This window comes from Carcharhinus amblyrhynchos, chromosome 2, assembly GCF_965287045.1.
Source record: "Carcharhinus amblyrhynchos chromosome 2, sCarAmb.v2.hapA, whole genome shotgun sequence".
NCBI lineage: Eukaryota > Metazoa > Chordata > Chondrichthyes > Carcharhiniformes > Carcharhinidae > Carcharhinus > Carcharhinus amblyrhynchos.
The window spans coordinates 89,109,093-89,128,977 of record NC_137325.1 but is presented as its reverse complement, the minus strand read 5'-3'; the positions used below and the strand labels follow the sequence as shown (position 1 = coordinate 89,128,977).

General features: G+C 42.7%; 1 protein-coding gene across 2 annotated transcripts in view; it reads left to right on the top strand.

Moving 5' to 3' along the window:
• cobl (cordon-bleu WH2 repeat protein) overlaps positions 1-19,885 on the top strand; it is a 346,895-nt gene that overhangs the window by 181,833 nt on the left and 145,177 nt on the right. For both annotated transcript variants that reach the window (XM_080209130.1, XM_080209137.1), the window contains exon 5: positions 13,442-13,536. In XM_080209130.1, coding sequence (XP_080065256.1) covers positions 13,442-13,536 — 95 coding nt within the window. The remainder of the gene's footprint in view (positions 1-13,441; positions 13,537-19,885) is intronic.

Sequence of the window (19,885 nt, the reverse complement as noted above, 5' to 3'; positions counted from 1 at the left end):
CAATGTCCAGGGGCACATTGGCACTGTCCATTGGGCATCAGGGTGGGCCTATGGGGGCAAGGGCATTGGGCAAGGGCATTGGGCAGGGGCCTAATTGGGTCAAGGCATGCTGGGGCAAACGGTGGGATGGTGGTCCCACTGCCACTCTGCAGTTGGGATCGGTGGACGAAAGGAGGGATGCCAGCGATCAGGGTGGGTGGGGGAGAGTGGGCGTTCAGCCTGCTATGAGGGCAGGTTGGGATTGCAGGGGTGGTGGGGGGGGGAACTGTCATGGGGGGATGCGAATTGGTTGGGGGGTGGTGGTTGGAGATTGGGGTGGGCCGGGAGCTGGGGGTCAGGGCTGGGCCTGGGAATGGTCGAGGGGGCCAGTGATCAGACAGTGAGAGTCATGGTGCTGGCCAATGATCAACAGTGCAGGGCCATAGCGCATGCGCAGTGGCTCGCTCAGCACTATGCTGCTGGCCGCTCCAGTGGGAATAGGCCCCGCCCCCTAGTTTTTAATAATATACACATTAATGACCTGTGCAGTGCACAGACCATGGGAGATTCCTCTCTGAACTCCCACTTAAAAAACAATGGGATTTATTCCAGTTTTCACACGAATTCGGCGCTTTGAATTTTTTTAGGAGAATTCCGACCAGGGTGTTTTTCTATTGGAAGGCAGGACATACTGTATTAAACCGTCGGAATAGTTCTTTTTGAGACATCGGTGATGGTAGTTTAAAAAAATCTTTTTTTTGTTTTTATTCCAATTCAATCAAATCAAGTCCCATTCAGAGTCTCAACAAGTTGAGACATTCCCAATCCAAGCTGACAAGACAGAGCTCTCACCCCCTTTCTTGGGTTTGATGTACCTGATCCAAGCTGATTGGAGTAGGCATAGCTCCTCCTCCAAAGCTTGATCTCATCTGCATCTTAGCCAAAAGGCTGAGATGCCACTTTTAAAAATTGCTTCAAATGAAGCTAAAATGTAACTTAATGACTTCAACCAAGCACGGTGCTACCGGGGTGGCACGGTAGCACAGTGGTTAGCACTGCTGCTTCACAGCTCCAGGGTCCTGGGTTTGATTCTCAGCTCGGGTCATTGTCTGTGTGGAGTTTGCACATTCTTCTTGTGTCTGTGTGGGTTTCCTCCGGGTGCTCCAGTTTCCTCCCACAGTCCAAAGATGTGCGGGTTAGGTTGATTGGCCATGCTAAGAAATTGCGCCTTAGTGTCCAGGGTAGTGGAGGTTATTAGGGATTAGTGGGTATAATATGTGGGGATATGTAGGGCCTGGGTGGGATTGTGTTCGGTGCAGACTCGATGGGCTGAAAGGGCCTCTTTCTGCACTGTAGGGTTCTATGATTGATTCTATAGCATGTCGACACTACACTTCATCTTAGTCTAAGACTATTCTGTTAGAGGTTACATTGTTACATGGCAGGAATGGGACACATGGTTATTTGCTAAATGTATCAAGGGATCAAGGGTACCCTGCGTCAGAGTCCTGTAATTCTGTTTTCTTTATTTACTTGTTTGTCTTCACATTTAGTTTATGAGGAAACAGAAACTAATGCCAGAACTACATGTCCAAAGTATTGAAATCTGAACACTTGCCAAGATGAATGTTCACTCCTGTAGCTCTTCACAAAGCTCCTGGATTGCTTTGCCAAATCAACTAAAAGCAGATTTGTATCTTAAATTCCAGTGAGCTTTGATTAAACATAGTTTGCAGCAGTTTTCCCTTTCAGCTGCGCACATACGTGACTGTGCAGGCATTATTAAGGTATTAAGCAGTCCACTCTCAAACCTGCCTCCTTTAAGATACTGCATGCACGTGTTTGAACAAAAAAGATTGAGCAAAAAGATTTAACAGTACCATGCATTGAAACAAACAGGCCACACGCAACAAAGAAAATCTACAATGATCAAAGGTTTCACAGTCTTAACGTCAGGTTACATCCATTTATTGAATAGGTTGTGGAACATTACTATTGCCTTAGTTCTTGCTCAGCTTCATGCATAACTGAACTAAGCTATGACTTGAATCAAGCACCTGAAAAAAGAAAGAACTTGCATTTCTATAATTCAGAACTTTTCCCTTTGAAATACTGTCTCTCAGATTGAAAAAAAACACATTCTATTTTTATAAGTTGAATTTTTGGTACCCGTATATGGCTACGTTAGACACCTGTGACTTCAAACCCATTTCTGATGATGATGTTTTTTAAGTAGCTCCAATTTATGACTTGTTTGGTTATTATTGTGACCTTTGTGTAGTCCTTCGGTCTCAACCATATTCTGCTACTGCAGCTCTAAGTTATAGAGATATAGTGGGCTTGATGTATTGCTTTTCCATTTTCTGCTCTGCTGTAGCAGGTCTATTATAAACCTCACATTTTTGGAAATCAAAAGCTTGATGGCTGCCACTTGATGATACCTTGTATTACTGCTACTTTACATTAACATCAGAGTATAAACGTAAGGAGTATAAATGCTCTCTACAAAATTGTTTTGTGACTTTGGTAGTCTTAAAGGACAAGGCATTGCAAATTACTGTTGTTATGAGAATAGGACACTGTGACAAAACTGTTCACTATTCCAGAATCGCCCTGGAATGCAAAGATAATGCCAGGCTTTTTTTCTGCCCTGCAAAACATCTTAAATTCCTCACCTCTGCCTCTTGCACCCTCAGTTTGAACAAGGTGTTTATTGACTTATTTGTCACTAAGAATCAGGCTGTCTGTTCGGCTGTCTCTGTTGCTTCCCTCTTCTCCTGGCACATGGCCCTAACTTCATTTAAGATTCTCTCTGCTCCAACCCGGAATTTGCATCTTTCTCAGTGGCTCTTTCTGACCAGTTACTGTCCCTGTTCCCTTCAACTCTGCTGTCACCCTTCTCAAAAAACCAACCTTTGAACCCCTGTGTTCTTACAAATTGCTGCTCCACCTCTAACCTCCTTACATTATATCCTGGTTCACAGGAACAGCAACAACTTACAGTATATTGTATTATTAATTATAGTAAAATGTCCCATAGCACTTCAGAGAAGTGTTCCCTTTGCAAGCACTTTCCCCTGAGGTGAATGGGCTGAGGTGGGAAATTTCTCGACTCCTCTCACCTGCTTCGATGTTGAGATCATTATGGCAGATCACCAAAAGCCTGAGGGAGTAGTGCTGGATGAGTGATGGGGCAAAGGTACTGTTGTGGGGCCTTTTGGTGTTCATTGTTTTAATTTATTACAACTTTGTTGCCTTCAAGTAGCCAGACCAAGTCACAGAGTTTCTCACAGCAGCTGTTTTATTCGAGCTATAGCGAGGATTCTGGATGCCAGCTAGTGGTCAGCCAGAGTCCAGAATCCAGGATTACACAAGCAGGTCCACTTTCAGATTTGCTAACAGATAATTTACATATACCGATCAAGGTAAAGGAGTTATGTCCATCCACTCACAACTATTGATTAGGGTTACATCATGCAAAAGATACTATTGTTAAAAACCATTCACAACTATTGTATACCTACTTAATTATAAAATCCAATCAGTGTAATTGTTTGATCATGTTAGCTGGCCATAGTTTCAAGTTTTCTTGACATCCCAGTTTATGTCTCAATTTGTAGATATCAATTACTGTCCCATGTCCAGATGCCTGAATTAATTAATTTTTTCAGACTAAGGGCCATTGTTAGATAAAAAACCTATATTCAAAGGTTTCCTTGTAATAAGGCCTTGATGCTTATCTGGGTTGTATTTAATAAAGACCCGTGTTTTCTGTCATAGCAGCTTGTGTGATTTTTAAATTTGTGTGTCTACTAACCTTTTCAGGCACCTTGAGCAGTGTGCAGGGTATGTGTTGCACTCACTCACTATGCCCACCTAAATAAGATTATTCAATGTTCGGCAGCACTGCTGCCATGCCCATGGTGCCATGCTCTGGGCATTTATGACGCTTGCCACCTGCTCCCAATCCCTTTGCAGGATTAGTCAGTGGGGGAGGAGGAGTAAGGGTTGCTTGTTCCTTCTGGAAACATGGCCTCCTTCTTGGTCTGAAACTCTCTGTAGAATGAGTCAAGGGTATCATCAAAAATGTTGGAGTCTTCTCATTCCCTTGCTGGGTCATTGCTACTCCCTGAATGGTAAAATAGCTTGCTTTTATGGGAACTGTGCCTTTAAGAAGGGAAGGCTGCCAGGAGTATATGATTTTTGAAGAAAACTACTCAGCTCCCCTGGTGTGAGAAAGGGGAGAGGATGCCTGCCCTCACATGGAGCCACTCACATCATATCATGAAACGTTAGAATCCCTGCAATGCAGAGGAAGGCCATTTGGCCCATCAGGTCCCCACCAACTCCCCAACAGAGCATCATACACAGGACCACCCCCAGCCCTATCCCCTCACCCCCCACATTAACCCTGCTAATCCTCTAACCTACACACCTTGAGGCACTAAGAAGCAACTTAGCGTGGCCAATCCACCTAACCAAAATGTCTTTAGACTGTGGGAGGAAACCCACAAAGGAACGGGGAACACATGCAAACTCCACGGTCACCCAGGTCCCTGGCATCTTGAGGCAGCAGTGCTGAGCATTGTTCCATCTGCTGCCCCATGAATCTGGGCCGCTATGAATCATGTCCAATGTGCCCAAATATTAGGGGTGAATGAATTTTGTACTCATAATATTCAGGATAGAGATGCAAAGTGAGGAGCTCCGTGGGAAAATAACAGCCCAAGGATCATCTTGAAATAGCCTACTTTAATCCAATTAATTGTCGTCAAAAAACTTGAGCAGGGGTGCCTCCTGCCTGATAAATATTCAACTTTTGGATAGCCAAAAGCCTTATAACATGATAATACCTAGACTCCAAAACAAATTCTGCTACTTAGGCATGAAGTGATAGGAATTCATGGAGAAACTAGAAATGGATAGGAAAAATGGCTGAAGGATAGGTGGCAGTCGGTAATGCCAAAGGGAGGAGCATCATATTGGACCAATTACTGAATGATATGACCCTGGATTCGATAATCTCCTACTGTTTCTAATTTATATTCATGCAAAATTCAGAAGTCCGGTGCAATCTGGTTAATATCACAAATCAACTAAGAGGGAAGGACAGCTGAATCTTATGAGACAAACAAACAGCTACAAAATGTGGTAATCAGTGATAGACAGAATTTGGTTTGTGCAGGTACAACTAATTGCACATTGACAGATAAATTAGGCAGGGATACATACTGCATATGAACAGTGTTAAAATTACCAGGGTGAAGTTGAGGAAAGCTAGGAATGGTAACAGTTCACTGTGCAGCAGCATCAAGCTAAACAAACAGAACGCTGAACTGTACAGCAAGAACAGTTTGTACATGTAGTTTGATATTCTGTTGAAATTGAACAGTGTCCTTTTCAGAATGCAGCTTCAATATTGCTTCCATTTACGTTCACGGAGACACACGAGAGATCTTCAGAGCTTGGAACTGACGGTGAGCCAATATGTTAATCACTAGTATCTGCAAAGTAAATTATAAGGGTAGACTGAAGAAGCTTGTGCCTATTAGCCTTGAAAGGGAATGTAAAATTACCTTCTAGTAGTGTATGTAATAGTAGAGGAAGGGTATTCGTAAAACTGGGCTAAATTTTACTAGCGTCTGGAAATAGGGTGGAAGGTGGAGGTGTAAAATGTCAGGGGACGGAGTCAGGAGTGTGCCCAATGCCTTTCTGCTGCCATGCCACACTTTCAAGGGTGCAAACCTCAGTGGTGTGACCGTCTCCCAGACAGTCAGTTATATCAATTAAGTGCCCGATTAAAGGCCACTTCTCACACTTGTCAGCATTTTACTTGGGAATCTCTGGATTCTCAGAATTGGGGAGCCTTATTTATGATTGCTCTAATGTCCTACACGGAGGACACCCAGCAGCAATGATTGACCCTACAGTTGGTCCCTTGCACTTTCCCTCCCTTCCCCCACTCTAAACACACCAGATCCTGCTTGCCCTGTCCTGATATGCTACAAAAAGAGGGCCCTCAGCATAGAGACACCCTTGCCTTCTTGTCTGGCTATCTCAATGAGTGGTGCGCTGCCAAGCTATCAAATTATTTGCTGTCAGATTGAGGTGCCCCTGGGTTAGGTCCCGTTTTCGGTCTCGGCAGCAAGACATCTTATCTCTTGACGCAATCCAGCCTCACTCTGTTAAGATTACCGAGTACAGTAAGGCCCAAGAGGCACATATTCAAAGTGACAAAAAGGCAACTTTAGAACAAAGACAGAAGGTCATTCAGCAAAAGATAACTGACCTACAAAATAGGCTAGCCAACAGGATAGTATATTGAGAGTGGGAGTTTGTTCTGATGGACAACCAAGGTGAGCCAAATGGCGTTACAGCTGAAAATTAATTTTTTGAACTACAGTTTGCAATTGTGCACCAGTAGCAGAAACACTCATCTGGATTTTAAGGGCACTATGGTCCCAGCCGCCCTGGTTGAAAAGTCGGGGAAGGGGGAGGTTATTGTTTAGGCTGTGGCAAGTTTAAAGTTTATTTTTTTATTAGTGTCGTAAGGAGGCTTATGTTAATACTACAATGAAGTTACTGTGAAACGTCTCATTTTGGCACCTGTTCAGGTACACAGAGGAAGAATTTAGCATGTCCAATGCACCTAACCAGCATGTTTTTAGGACTGTGGGAGGAAATGAGAGCACTTGGAGGAAACCCACGCAGACACAAGGAGAATGTGCAGACTCCACACTGACAGTGTTCCAAGCCAGGAATCAAACCTAGGTCCCTGGCGCTGTGAAGCAGCAGTGCTAACCACTGTGCCACCGTGTCTGACCAAGCTATGAGCCAAGTGAATTTAAAGGCAATATGAATGTTAATATACCAGAGGAGGGGCTTCCCTCAAGGACAGGAAGTCCTGCCTCCGAAAGTTGTGGATCAGTCAGAGATTGGCAGCTATCTAACTACTGGTAACATCACAAAGAGTGGTGGCCACTGCCAGTACTGCATTTCAGATTTGAGAAGTTGAGCTGCACTGGATTATAACTTTGTAAATGTCTGGTGGTTTCATTGGGTGCCAAGCTGACTTGTCCTGGTGAGGATGTTTGAAAGGCCATGGGGAGACGGGAACCTGGGTGGATGGTGATAGGGACAGGGTGGGCAGTAGCACTTTAGAAGGGGCTCGCGATGGGCCTAAAGTCTGTTAAGGAGGGATCCCACCCATCTGCCACCAGCCAATGCAAGGAATCATGCAAAGCCAGATGCTTGGAATAGGCCTCCCCTGCCACAGTTTAAATTCTGATGGCAGTGGAATGAGGTTCTTAAGGAGGTATTAAATGTCCATTATGGGCCTCAGATGGCCCACTAGTGGCTTGACTGTCAGTCTAACATGCTGATGGGACAAGGGTGGGTAGGGTAGATTTTATGTGCCTGTCTGCTGTTAAACCTACCTGTCGTGGAGCATATAACCTAGACACCTGAAATCTGAGAATAGTAGATGTGAAATTAATTTAGGCAACATATATCAAACAAGGCCAACAATAGAGAATAGTGGCAGCATCACATAACAGGAACAAGAGTAAGCCAGTCAGCCTCTGTATCCTGATCCATCATTGAGTTGTCTGTATTTCATCTTGTTACAATCCTTCACCAGGCCCCCAGATTGTTGAGAAAATCTGGCTCGTAACCAATCACATTTTGTTTAAAATGGACAAAGTTTGAGATTCAAAATAATTACTTGGTGAATTCACAAGATTCATTGGATTTTGGACCAAAGAATAATCTTTGCCTACAAGGTCAGAATGATAAAACCATTTACTATATCTATTTTATATTCTAACATTTAGGGTTAATGTGAGGAACGTGTGAATTAATAGGCAAACAGTGGTTGAACACAACACACTGCTCAATAAATGACAGGTGCAACCAAAATAGAGTCCATGGATTTCTCAGCAACCTGCCCAGAAGTCCGTAAACACTGTGAGTCAACCAATCTAGTTGAAAATCAGTCTAATTTGAATTCTGGTCTTCCCTTCGACAATCTAACTTAGGAATTCTCTCCAAAGGTTGCTCCACTCAGATGACAACAATGATGGCTCATCTTGCAGTGTTTCAGTCTCGTTTCCCAAGATTCCTTACCCTGGATTCTCTTGTATGCACTCAGGCAGCAACTCACAAGCACAAATCCAACTCTTCAGTTTGCTGAGCAGAATACTATTGCTTTGCTCCAATGGCCCAGAACAACACATAGTCACCAAACACTGTGCCTTCTTGGATGTTCAAAGGTTCCCCTCAGCCCTCTTTGATTATCAGGCCCCAAACCCTCTTCACTGAAAGCATGCCACCTGCAGCCGTTTTCCTATGTGGAGTCTGTCTCTTTATTTTTTTTTACCATAACTCAGATTTGCCTCTGTCCCCCATCTCTGTCCCTACCTGGGATTTCTTTTTGGAACCATGCTTGTTGCCTCTCCATTTGGGAACTCTCCCTGTCGCCTGCCTGGAACACTGGTCATCCACAGCACTCTGCTCTGAGTCATCTTACCAAAGTTTTTGCGCTATTCCCCTTGGCTGCACTGGCTTGCTGTATCCGTCTCCAGCCCAAAGAGCTCACATTGCAGAACGGTGCATGTTTATTGTGCTCCTGGGCTGCACACACATGGAAAGTTTGGCATTTGAAGTTCCTGACCTCTACTCTCAATGCCAAGATAAGCTTGGTTTTCATCATAAACTCCACTTACTTTTGCTCCAAGGCACTTAATGCTCTTACCCAATAAAATTCTATCCTCAGCTTGAGCATGTCAGTTGACCCCTTTAGCATCCACTGCCTTACATAGAATCATAGAATCCTGCAGTGCAGAAAGAAGCCATTGGGCCCATCAAGCCTGCACTGACAAGCCCACCCAGGCCTATCTCTATAACCCCATGTATTTACCCTGCTACTAAGGAGCAATTTAGCATTTAACAATCAACCTAACCCACATATCTTTGGAAGGAACAATTTTCAGATTTCCACAACTCTTAATGTGGAAAACATTCTTCCTGAGTTCACTCCTAAATGTCCCAGCTCCAATCTTAAGATTATCCCTTCCTTATTTCTGGATTAACACACCAGTGAAAATAACTTATTTGAATTTACCGTATCGAATCCCTTTGTCATTTTAATGCAAACATCCCTCAAGCATCTCAACTCAAGAAATTACCAGCCATGTTTATGAAACCTCACCAAATAATGTACACTTAAAGCCCACTGTAATAATGGTGAGTCTACCTTATAAAACAATCACAGAATGTTTATGCTGCAGAAGAAGTTGTTTGACCCTTCATGTCTGCACATGCTCTCCAAGTGAATATTATGACTTCGTGTAATTTCCCTGTTTCTTGTACACCCACACATTGTTTCTATTCATATACTCATCTTGAATGACTCTTGAGTGCCTCAATTGAACATGCCTCTACCACACTTCCAGACCCGACCGACTTGCTTTTCCCCCATCACATTTGCTTATTTTGCAAACCACTTTAAATCGGTGCCCTCTTGCTCTTGATCCTTTTATGAGCTGGAACAAATTCTCCTTATCTTCTCTGTCTGGCACCCACATGACTTTGAACACTTCTGTCAAATCTCCTCTCATTCTTCTTCTCTCCAAGGAGAACAGTCCCAACCTCTTCAATCTATCCTCATAAATGATGTTTTGCATCCCTGGAATCATTCTTGTAAAAGTAGGTGGGGTTTGGATTTGGTGGGATAGAAGCATTCTTAAAATCTCAAACCTGAATCCAAACACTAATCTCGCCCCAACTGGGTCATGAGTATTGGGCACAGAGCCAACTTCCTCTGATAAGGTGGATTGCTTATGTGAATAGGTTTATTGAGGCTTTATACCTCAGATGTTATCACTCTTCCAGGTTTGATCTTGGCCTGCTGAATTTTCTGGGCCTGAGGAAATCCAGCAGCTAAAAAGAGGTGAGGATGACTGTGGAAGAGGTAAATTACTTTTTGGGCAAAGAGCAGAAGGAGTGCTTCCTCCTATGCCACTCAAACTGACCTGCTTCCTTTTCCATGATCAGAACACTCCCACAACACCACCAAATCCCCACGATAACTGACTTCCCTTCATTCAATCACCAACCAAACCCCTCTCAAGTCTCCCATCTCTGTCTCCGCTGCAGCTGCCCCCAACACTATAAGTTTCACTCTACCAACCTCTTCCCCAAACTCCCCAAAACCCTTCACTGCTCTCTTGCGATGCCTCCTCCAACACCAGGACACCTAACTGCTCCTTGGCTGTGACCTGTTTTCCAGTGTTCCCTGCTGGACAAGGAGCCAGGCTTGTCAGCCAGCTTGGTTTCCAGTAGGAGCTTCTTTGAAAACAAACCTCATACAGTGTAGAGTTGAACTCCACACAGTGTTTGGGGAAACCTGGACTTACAAGTTTCCCGATTAGAGCTCTTACCCCAGTAAAGATTGGGGCAATGAAGTGAGTTATATTTGGTTGAGTCTCATGATAGACTTGATTCTTCTGAGTGTCACTACTCAATATGTTTGAACTTTGGGTAAGTACAGAAGGTATATTTTTATAGTGTTGACTTCCCCACTTTTCTCTATTAGGTATTGATTATTATTTGGTTGCATTATTATACATGTGAAGTGTGTCGACAGTACTATTTTCGTGAGCTGCTTTTATTTCTTCTACTTAATATCTGTGCTACCAAATGTTATTTTTGAGCTGCATTGCAAAATTTACTTTAGAATTTAATTAACTTTGAAATAATAATTTGTATTAAACATTCAGAGTGTTAAGCTTAGTTATCAGGACATGTTGGAGTGAACCATATTATTAAACTTATTTAACTTTCAGCAGCCTAATGCATTCCTGTTTCCCAGGATTGCCAGACTTGGGGCCTGGATTTTCACTTCCAAGGCAGGGAGCTTGAACTGGGAAATTTCCCAGCTCACTGCATCTCAGTAGAAAGGTTCCTGGATGGTGGAATCTTTCCTCCGAGGAATGGGTTGTAGTATGGAGTTGGGTCCATTGTCCCTGTAAACAGACTTGAGGCAGCCATGGGGACAACCAAGTATCAAGGTGGGCTGGTTAAAAGCTGCTCTTCAGTTCTCAGAGACTTTGCTTCATAGTGCCCTCAAGCCCTCATCTCCTCACACCCAGTTATTCCTGCACTTACTTTCCATAGTAACTCCATGCCCCCATGCCAACTCATCCAGGCTTGTCTGGGAGCTCTGATTTGATATGATTTGATTTGATTATTGTTACATGTATTAGTATAATACATAATAGCAGTGATACAGCCAAAAATAATGCTTTTTATGGTTTATCTCTAAAAGTTGGTGGGAGTCATGGTGGATATGCCAAGTTTCCTTAGTCTTCTGAGAAAGTAGAGGTGTTTGTGGGTTTTCTTAACTATAGCATTAGCATAGAGGGGCCAGAACAGGTTGTTGGTGATCTGGACACCTAAAAATTTGAAGCTCTCGACAATTTCTACTTCAGCCCCATGGATGTAGTCAGAGGCATGTCCTCCACTATGCTTCCTGAAGTTGATGACAATCTCCTTCATTTTGTTGACATTGAAGGAAAGATTATTATCATTGCAGCAGCTCACCAGATTCTCTAGCTCTTTCTTGTACTCCATCTCTTCATTGTTTGAGATCCAATCCTTCACGGTGGTTTCATCAGCAGTTGAAAATCGAGTTGGAGAGGAATTTGACCATCCAGTCACAGGTATATAAGGAGTATAGTAAGGGGCTGAGGACACAGCCTTGTGTGGCACTGGTGTTGAAGATGATTGTGGAGGAGGTGTTGTTACCTATCTTTAGTGATTGTGGTCTGTGGCTTAGGAAGTTCAGCATCCAGTCGCAGAGAGACGAGCCAAGCCCCAGGCCACAGAGTTTGGAGATGAGTTTTGTAGGGATAATGATGTGGAAGGCTGAGCTGTAGTTGATAAATAAGAATATGATATAGGTGTCTTTGTTATCCAGTGTTCCAGGGTTGAGTGCAGGCTCAGGGAGATGGCACTTACTGTGGAGCTGGTGTGGTGGTAGGCGAACTGTAGTGGAGCCAGGCAATCTGGGAGACTGGAATTGATTCGTGCCATGATTAGCCTTTCAAAGCATTTCATACTGATGGATGTCAGAGCCCTGGACGATAGTCATTAAGGCGCGCTGCCTGTTCAGACCTATATGGGATTATATGAATGGGCTATTATTCACACTGTTAGAGAGAATTGTTTATTTTCCTTGCTTGACATCTTTGAGGTTGTAATAAGTTATTTTTCCATGTCTTGACAATTTACTTTAGTATTCTGAACTTTTATATAAAATATTGGATCAAAGTGGATATAATCCTAAAATAAATTTTACAATACACCTTTAAAAACACTTTTGGTAGCACAAATATCAAGTAGCAGTAAAAACCAAACCTCAAAAATATTGTTTTATCAATATCTCCCTGTTTATTTACACAAGACGAAGAGGTGTGAAGTACTTAAAGCTTTTTTTATCTGTTTGAATAAAGTTTTACCAGGTTGTAGGAGTATCATATTTTTCAAAGAATCATGAGTGGATTTTTTTTTCTAAGCAGTTTCATGCATGCCTTTATTACAATAGGCTCATTGGTTCTGTAAACGGTGTATAGTGGTTGAATGGGCATGCATGGCCAGAAGGTGGCATGGAGCATATGGATGACCATTGGGGTGGATGGAGGCATGAGTTAACATAAAGTTGGCATGGAGTTATAAAGGAACCATGTGGGTAGGTAGGGAGTGAGTTGGCATGGAGGAGACATGGGCACTTGGATTAGACCTGTTGAACTTAGCTTTCAAAAGGTGTTCAAATCCAGACTATGGCTCATAACTCTTGAGATCCATGAAGCATGAGTCATGGAGAAACTGACCTGAAAATATCTTTGATGGTGGGAATCTCAGAGTTGGATCCTGCGCAGCATTTTAAAGTGGTGCCTGAGTTGGAGGCCTACCTCAAGTCATTGGGAGCTTTAAATTCTTGGTTGGGTTGTGAGTCCCTGTGTTACATAGAAGTTGCTTTATTTTGTTCTCATGGAGGGGATGAAGAAAGTTAACATTGGTAGTTGTATCAGTCTGAAATCCTGCTTCCTTTCAGTCCATTATGACGGGAGTAAACATAGTACTTAACCAGAATGTTGGATTTTTCCTTTGTAATTGATCTGATGATGAGAGGTACTTGGAAAAAAATTAAAATAGGTAGGGAACAAAAAGGACAATGCTTGTACTCAAAAATGTTGCACACTTGTTATAAAATGTCACTTCAGATTATCAAAGGTTCATTGTGCAGATTCAAATACTTGTGTGCATTGTTTGACTATTGAATGCAAAATATTACCAGCATCTGGGTTTATGAGAATCATCCTAATAGGTTACTGGATGTTTGGAAATCTTTTGCTATATACAGACATTTTAACTGAAGTAAATTTAATTGACTTTTTTACAGAGTTGAGTCAAAGTGCTTTAAGTATCTCTGATATGAATGAAAAGGAGGAAAAAGGCCTATTGGGCTTGTTCAAACTTGGCAAAAAGAAAACAAAAGTAAGTATGAAGTTTTTCAAGTCTACCATTCCTCATGTCAGTAGAATATTAATGTGCTGCTCACCCTTCCTTGAATATATTTATTGTTTTGTTGGTTTTGCTTGAGTCCAAGTCGTTGTGCTTTCCTCCTCGCCAGACGAAATGATGCTGGTAAGTCTGAAGCAACCATAACATGATGACACACTGTGAATTATTCAAGGTGACTGCCTGTCTATAAAGTCATAATAATTGCTGTTTCAATATGACGATCATTTTATTCATTTAAAGAGAGTTCCAAAGGCAATACTAACTCTATCTGTGGCCATGGTGCGATCACAGCAGAGTAATTCCAAATTTATTTTTTTCACAAATTGCTTCCCTTGTCTTTTCTACCCTGTCCAAGCAACCTCATGTGTGTAGGCATGTCTGAGCAGCTTATGGACTTCTACTCTAAAGTTATCTTCTCTCTCATGTCCCCATAACAGATACATGTCTAGCCTTTGTGAACTTCAGTTTCTAGGAACCCAGTAGCCATCCTCTACTCCTTCAACATGTGTCTGACCACTCAATTGCTTCTCCTCAGGTTGGCACTTGTCAACCATTCATTTTTTCGGATATTCTTACTCTCCCCAGTAAAACTGCTGTTATCACACTCTCCATTAAAATATAACCCTCAACCCCTACCATCTAGTAAAATACTGCTTCATCTCTATTCTCCCCTTCCTCTTTAAGGTTTTAGAATGCAGCAGTAGGGTCTGAATCCCTGCCTGCCAAAGTCAGTTTACATTCCTTCAGCCTGGTTTCCATCTTAGATCAAGACTGCCATGGTCATTAGTGATAACAATGTTAACTGCATGTGGCATACTTTCCTTCCTTGCCCTTTCCAGTTTCTCTATAGCTTCTGACATGTTTGATTTACTCTATGTTGTATTCCCCTCCATGGCACATTATAATCATGATTTAACTCCTTCCAGAAACAATGTAATCAGTTCAATTGCAGCAGTCCAAGAAAATGGCTTGCCAGCATCTTCTCAAAGACAGATAGGGACAGGCAATAAATGCCAATCTTGCCAGCGGCGCACCCATCTCAAACAAATTTGGAAAAATATCTCTTCTTCAGTGACTTTCCTTTCATAATTGAATGGCCGCCTGAAATATGGGCTACATCCTCATCCCTGTTCTGTTGCTCATCAGTATTTTGCCTCTATGAACATAGGGTCAAAATCTATGGGCGGTCAAAATAACGCATTTTTTTTCCCAAAAAAAAACTAAGTGCCAAATTTGCGTAAAAACAGGAGTAAATCCTGCTGTTTTCTCAGCAGGATTTTCAAAATGTATCTCCCACACTTTGTGCACTGCAGAGTGCACTGGCGTGAATCTCATTAAAAAGCTGTTAACAGGGCCTATCCCCGCTGGCGAAGGCTGGCAGCATAGTGCTGAGTGGGCTGCCACACCTGAGCGATCTGTCAGTGCTGAGATCAGCACATAATAGCCTCACAGTGCCAGCCTCCCAATTTTTGGCCAGCTCAATCGCTGGCTAGCTTCACGCAACCCAGCATCACTGGCTGTGCAACCCCACCCCCCCAACCGATCGTTGGCCTTCCATGTTCAGGCCAGCCTCAACCCCCCTCGCCCTCCCCACTCCCTTGCCCACTTTGATCCCCTCCCACCCCTTGGTAGTTCCGATCTCCCAATCCCCACCCACCCCACCACAGCTCAACCACCCCCTTCCTACTACCTCAACTTACAGTCCAGATCCCTGGCCTCCCTCGCTCTGTCACCAACTCTGAGTGCAGAGTGGCAGCAGGACCTCCCACCTCCATGGTAACCCCCCACAAGCCCCACCCCTTCTGTGACCACCTCCTTGGCACTGCCTGATGCCCGGAGGCCAGCGTCAACGTGGCCCCAGATATTGCCACTTTACCCCTTGGGCAGTGCCAGGGGCCAGGCTGATACTGTCAAGCTGGCAATGCCAAGAGGGCACCCCCCCCTTAACCCCGACTCCTGGGAGACGTCCATGGCCCCTCTTCACTCCACAGGGTCGGGCCGCCAGTTCCCACTAGTGGGAGCTGTTGTAAACCCCACTGGAGTGAAACACTCTGGGCAGGGGGAAGAGAGGCATGCGGGCTTGGAGATGTCAGTTCTGGGCCCACAAATTATATTAAAATCTGCATTTGAATAATTTTTCAGAAGTTGGTACAAAGCTGACGAGGCCGGAAATCCGGTGGCAGGAGATGTGGGAAGCTGTGGCATCCAGCGGGAAGCCCGCTGCATGGCCTCCATTTGAGTCTCCTGGTCCAGTATGCTGCTAAAGCAGGCTGGGAGAATCACACCTTATATTTATAGCAAAATTACCCCTTCATCCACAACGCTTTATTTTGACCCCGATTGTTTCGGCTCCACATGGAGAAGCTAGTCTTTTGTTTAAGAAAAAGTATTCTGTTTGACTTCCACCAGGAACTATGGCAACATAAGCAACAATAAAAATTTGCAATTATACAGCAATCTTTGCATCCCAAATCTCATCAACAACAAGCTCAATTAAAGCTTGGCCAGTGAGGTAGCTTTTAAGGAGCTTAGTGAACTTTTAATCACATTTTAACTAAATTAATTGTGAATTAGCCACAACCCTCAGCTGTCTTTCCAATTGCTTACTCAGAGTGAGCCCAACAACCTTCAAGTCCTCTTTGATTTTGAATAGAATTTCAAACTCACTGGCCCATCACAATAACCACTTAAATTGCACCTTTAACGTATGAAAATTTATCCCAAGGCACTTCACAGTTATATATTCAGATATGAATCAGTAGCAAGCTACAGAAATTGATACTGGGAAAGATGACTAACACTTGGTCAAAGTGCATTTTATAGGAGTCTTAAAGGACAAAAGAGAGATGGGAAGCTTAAGTTTGGACAGTGAATTCCAGTGTCCAGAGCCAAAATAGCTGATGTACAGCCACCAATGCTGCACCAAAACCAGAAGGATGCACATGAGACCAAGGTTTGGAAACTGGAGAGTCGGTAGGGTGAAAATTGGATCGCTGGAGGAAGGTAGAGATGGCAAGGGAAATGCCATGAAGGAATTTAACCTTGAGGGTGAAAATCGTAAATTTGAGACTTTGGGGGACCAAATGTGAAGCTAAACAAATTGAGCCTTTGCTTTCTGGAAGTTAGAAAATTGAAGGGTGCTGTTATTGAAACATCCAGATTTTAATGGGTTTGACAGGCAGACACTGAAAGATTATTTCCTTTGGCTGGAGGATTTAGAACACAGGGCATATTCTTAGGAGAAGGGATGAATCATTTAAGATCGAGTGAGAAGAAACCACTTGACAGAGAGGATTGAATCTTTGAAATATGGTTGTCTCCATCATTGAATGTGTTTTTGATCTTGGAATTGAGAGACATGGAAAATGGATAAGAAATAGAATTGGGGCACAAGATCAGACATAATTGTGCCAAATGATGGTTCAGGCTCAAGGAGTCTTATGGTCTACTTACGCTTGTAACACTTATGTTCTTATCAATGTCAGCAAGGACAGCACTGGTGGATGAGTAGGAAAAAGTCTGGATAGAAGAGGTTTTGGATGTGTTGTAGTTTACAAATGGTGAAAAAGAGAAAATGCTGGAAAATCTCAGCAAGTCTGGTAGCATCTGTAAGGAGAGAAAAGAGCTGATGTTTCGAGTCCAGTTGACCCTTTGTCAAAGCATTCCAGCATCCGCAGTGTTTTGCTTTTTCACAAATGGTGAAAATGGATGTCTGGCAGTGGGAATTGGAACAAGAGAGTCTGCTGATCACAAAGGCAGGGATGAAACCTTCAACAGAGACTTGCAGAGGCAGGGACAGCAGACAGGGAGGGAGGCAATTTTTGTGACAGAGAGGAAATGTAATCAGAAGATTAGCCTGAGGAATACTCGGTTATAAACAGTCTAGTTCAATTGAACTGGGGAGGGGAATGGAATCCTTGACAGAGTGCTGAATTGGCAGTTGAAGCCAATTATAATGGAGGAAATCTGGAATGTAGGGAGAGCTTTGAGATTCTTGAGTCTATTCTGCCATTCAGTGGTTGATCCCACGTTCAGTTCCACCAGGATTGATCTGTGACACAACTCCATATATCCACTTCTGCTCCAAGCCTCTGAAGAATTTTGGTTAACAGATGTCTAACAATTGACTTAGCAAGACTGGATGTTGGACAAGGTGGCACAGGTCAGAGCTAGTGGTGGAGAGGTTGATCAGGAATTTGTCAACATACACATTAAAGTTGATACCATGTCTTCAGATTATGTCAGCAAGAATAGATCCTTGTAAATGGATTTCAGAGATAATGGTATGGAGTAGGATGAGAAGCTATGGTTGGAGATGGTCTGAGTATGATTGGATTGGTTTGGTTAGAGTGAATCCAAGTGATGGTTGTCAAACTGTGATGGGTGAAAAATTTCTGTCTCTAATGAAGGACAGATGTTGCAGGAGGATGGTGTGATAGGTGTTGTCAATAGCTGTAGAAAACTTGAGGAAGTCTTGGTCACAGTTACAGAAGATATCATTTGAATAGCACTATGTGAGTTTAAGGTTGTGTTTCTTGAAGAGAAATTAATGATGATAGTTTTGGAACGGAGAGGCAAACAATTTGAGGAGAAGTAACCATGTACACTATTAGGAGGCATTGGAGTCAGGATAAGAATTTGGGGGGTTAACAGTTTAATGGGAAGAGATCAGGGAAACAAGTGATGAGATTCATGGAAAAGATGAGCTTGAAGAAGGGATGAGGAAAGAAGAGAGATTAAGTAGAGTTAGAAAGGGGAAAAGGGCTAGGACAAGGGAAAGTTTGATGAGATTTTGCTTGTTAGGCTGGAAGATATCAACAGAAACTGTTGAATAGATGGTCTCAAGTTTGCTGATCAATCCGATGAGCTTTTTGCATTTATTGGCGGTGAGGGTGAATGGGCCAGTGGGAGATAGGCTTAAGGAAATGGTTAGCAATGGAAGAGAGAAGCCAAGAGTTCTGTTTATTCTCCAGGGTGAAATGGAGTCATGGGTAGCAGTAAATGCTGGTCTTGCAATGCTCAAATCCCTTGAAAGAATAAAAGCTAAAACTTACGCTGCAGAAGGAAACCATTCAGCACATTGCATATGTGCTGTCTCTATGAAAGAGCTATTCAGTTAGTCCTATTTGCCTGCTCTTTCCCATAGCTGTGGAATCTTCATGGATTTACCTATTTCCCTTACAAAAGTCACCATGCACTCTGCTTCCGTTGCTGTTTCAGGTAGTGCATTCCAATGCATAAGAATTTTCTGCGAAGAATCTCCTCCACCCTCTTCTGGTTATTTTGCCAATTATGATAAATCAGCGTGTACTGATAGTTGATCCTCGTGCCAGTAGAAACAGTACCTCCCTATTTGCTTTATCAAGTTCCAGGTCTGGTGAGATCTGTAATGCATGGCTAATTTAGATATGCTGAAACCTGCTATATAAACACAATGAGCCATTTGAAAGAAAATTATAATCTCACTATAAATCTCTTACACATTTTTATAATTTTTTGTGCCAAAATGGAGAAGAGACAAAGAGATACATTTTCGAAATGTCCTGAAAACTATTTTGAGCTACTCAAATTTCCAAGCTTGTCATATAGTTTTCCATGGTCAGGTTATGCAGAGTGGCTCTAATGGCAATTTTGAAACAGATTCCGTACCTTGTGTACATTCTGCTGTCTGAAATGGAACTGTAACGTTACTTGTGGAGATATTAGCTATAATTAGCATGCCTAGAATGGCCTCACAGGGCTAGAGATTCATTCTAGCTGGAAGAAAATTGACTTGTTAAAATAAAAAAGAAAATTGGAGAAGGCTATCACTTTTGTCATGACTAGGTAAAAGTGTTTTTTCTCAAAGTGGTTTGTGAACAATTATGTGAATGTAGCCCCCTCTTTAATTTGTGAGTGGTTCAATTCAAAATGATACAGCAGTCAAACAAAATAAAGCTGAGTTCATTACAAAACTACAGCTGCAAGTTGCATAAGTAAAAATGATTTAAAATAGAGATACTAATATTAAAAGCAGATAAAGAAGTATTAAACTAGTTTCAGTCATGGAGATCATGAAACTGTCATCAATTGTTACAAAACCCACTTGGTTCACTGATGTCCTTTCAGGAAGGAAATCTACCATCATGCCTACATGAATGACTTTAAACTGCCCTCTGAAATGGCCTACCAAACCATTCAGTCCAAGGACAATTAAGGGTGGGCAAAAAATGCTAGCTTTGCCAGCAAAGCCCACATCTCATGAAAGAATAAAAAAAAGCTGAACTAACTCTCTTCCCAGGAAGGCTGTTCCAATACAGTTATGACACCAGCATCCATCTGA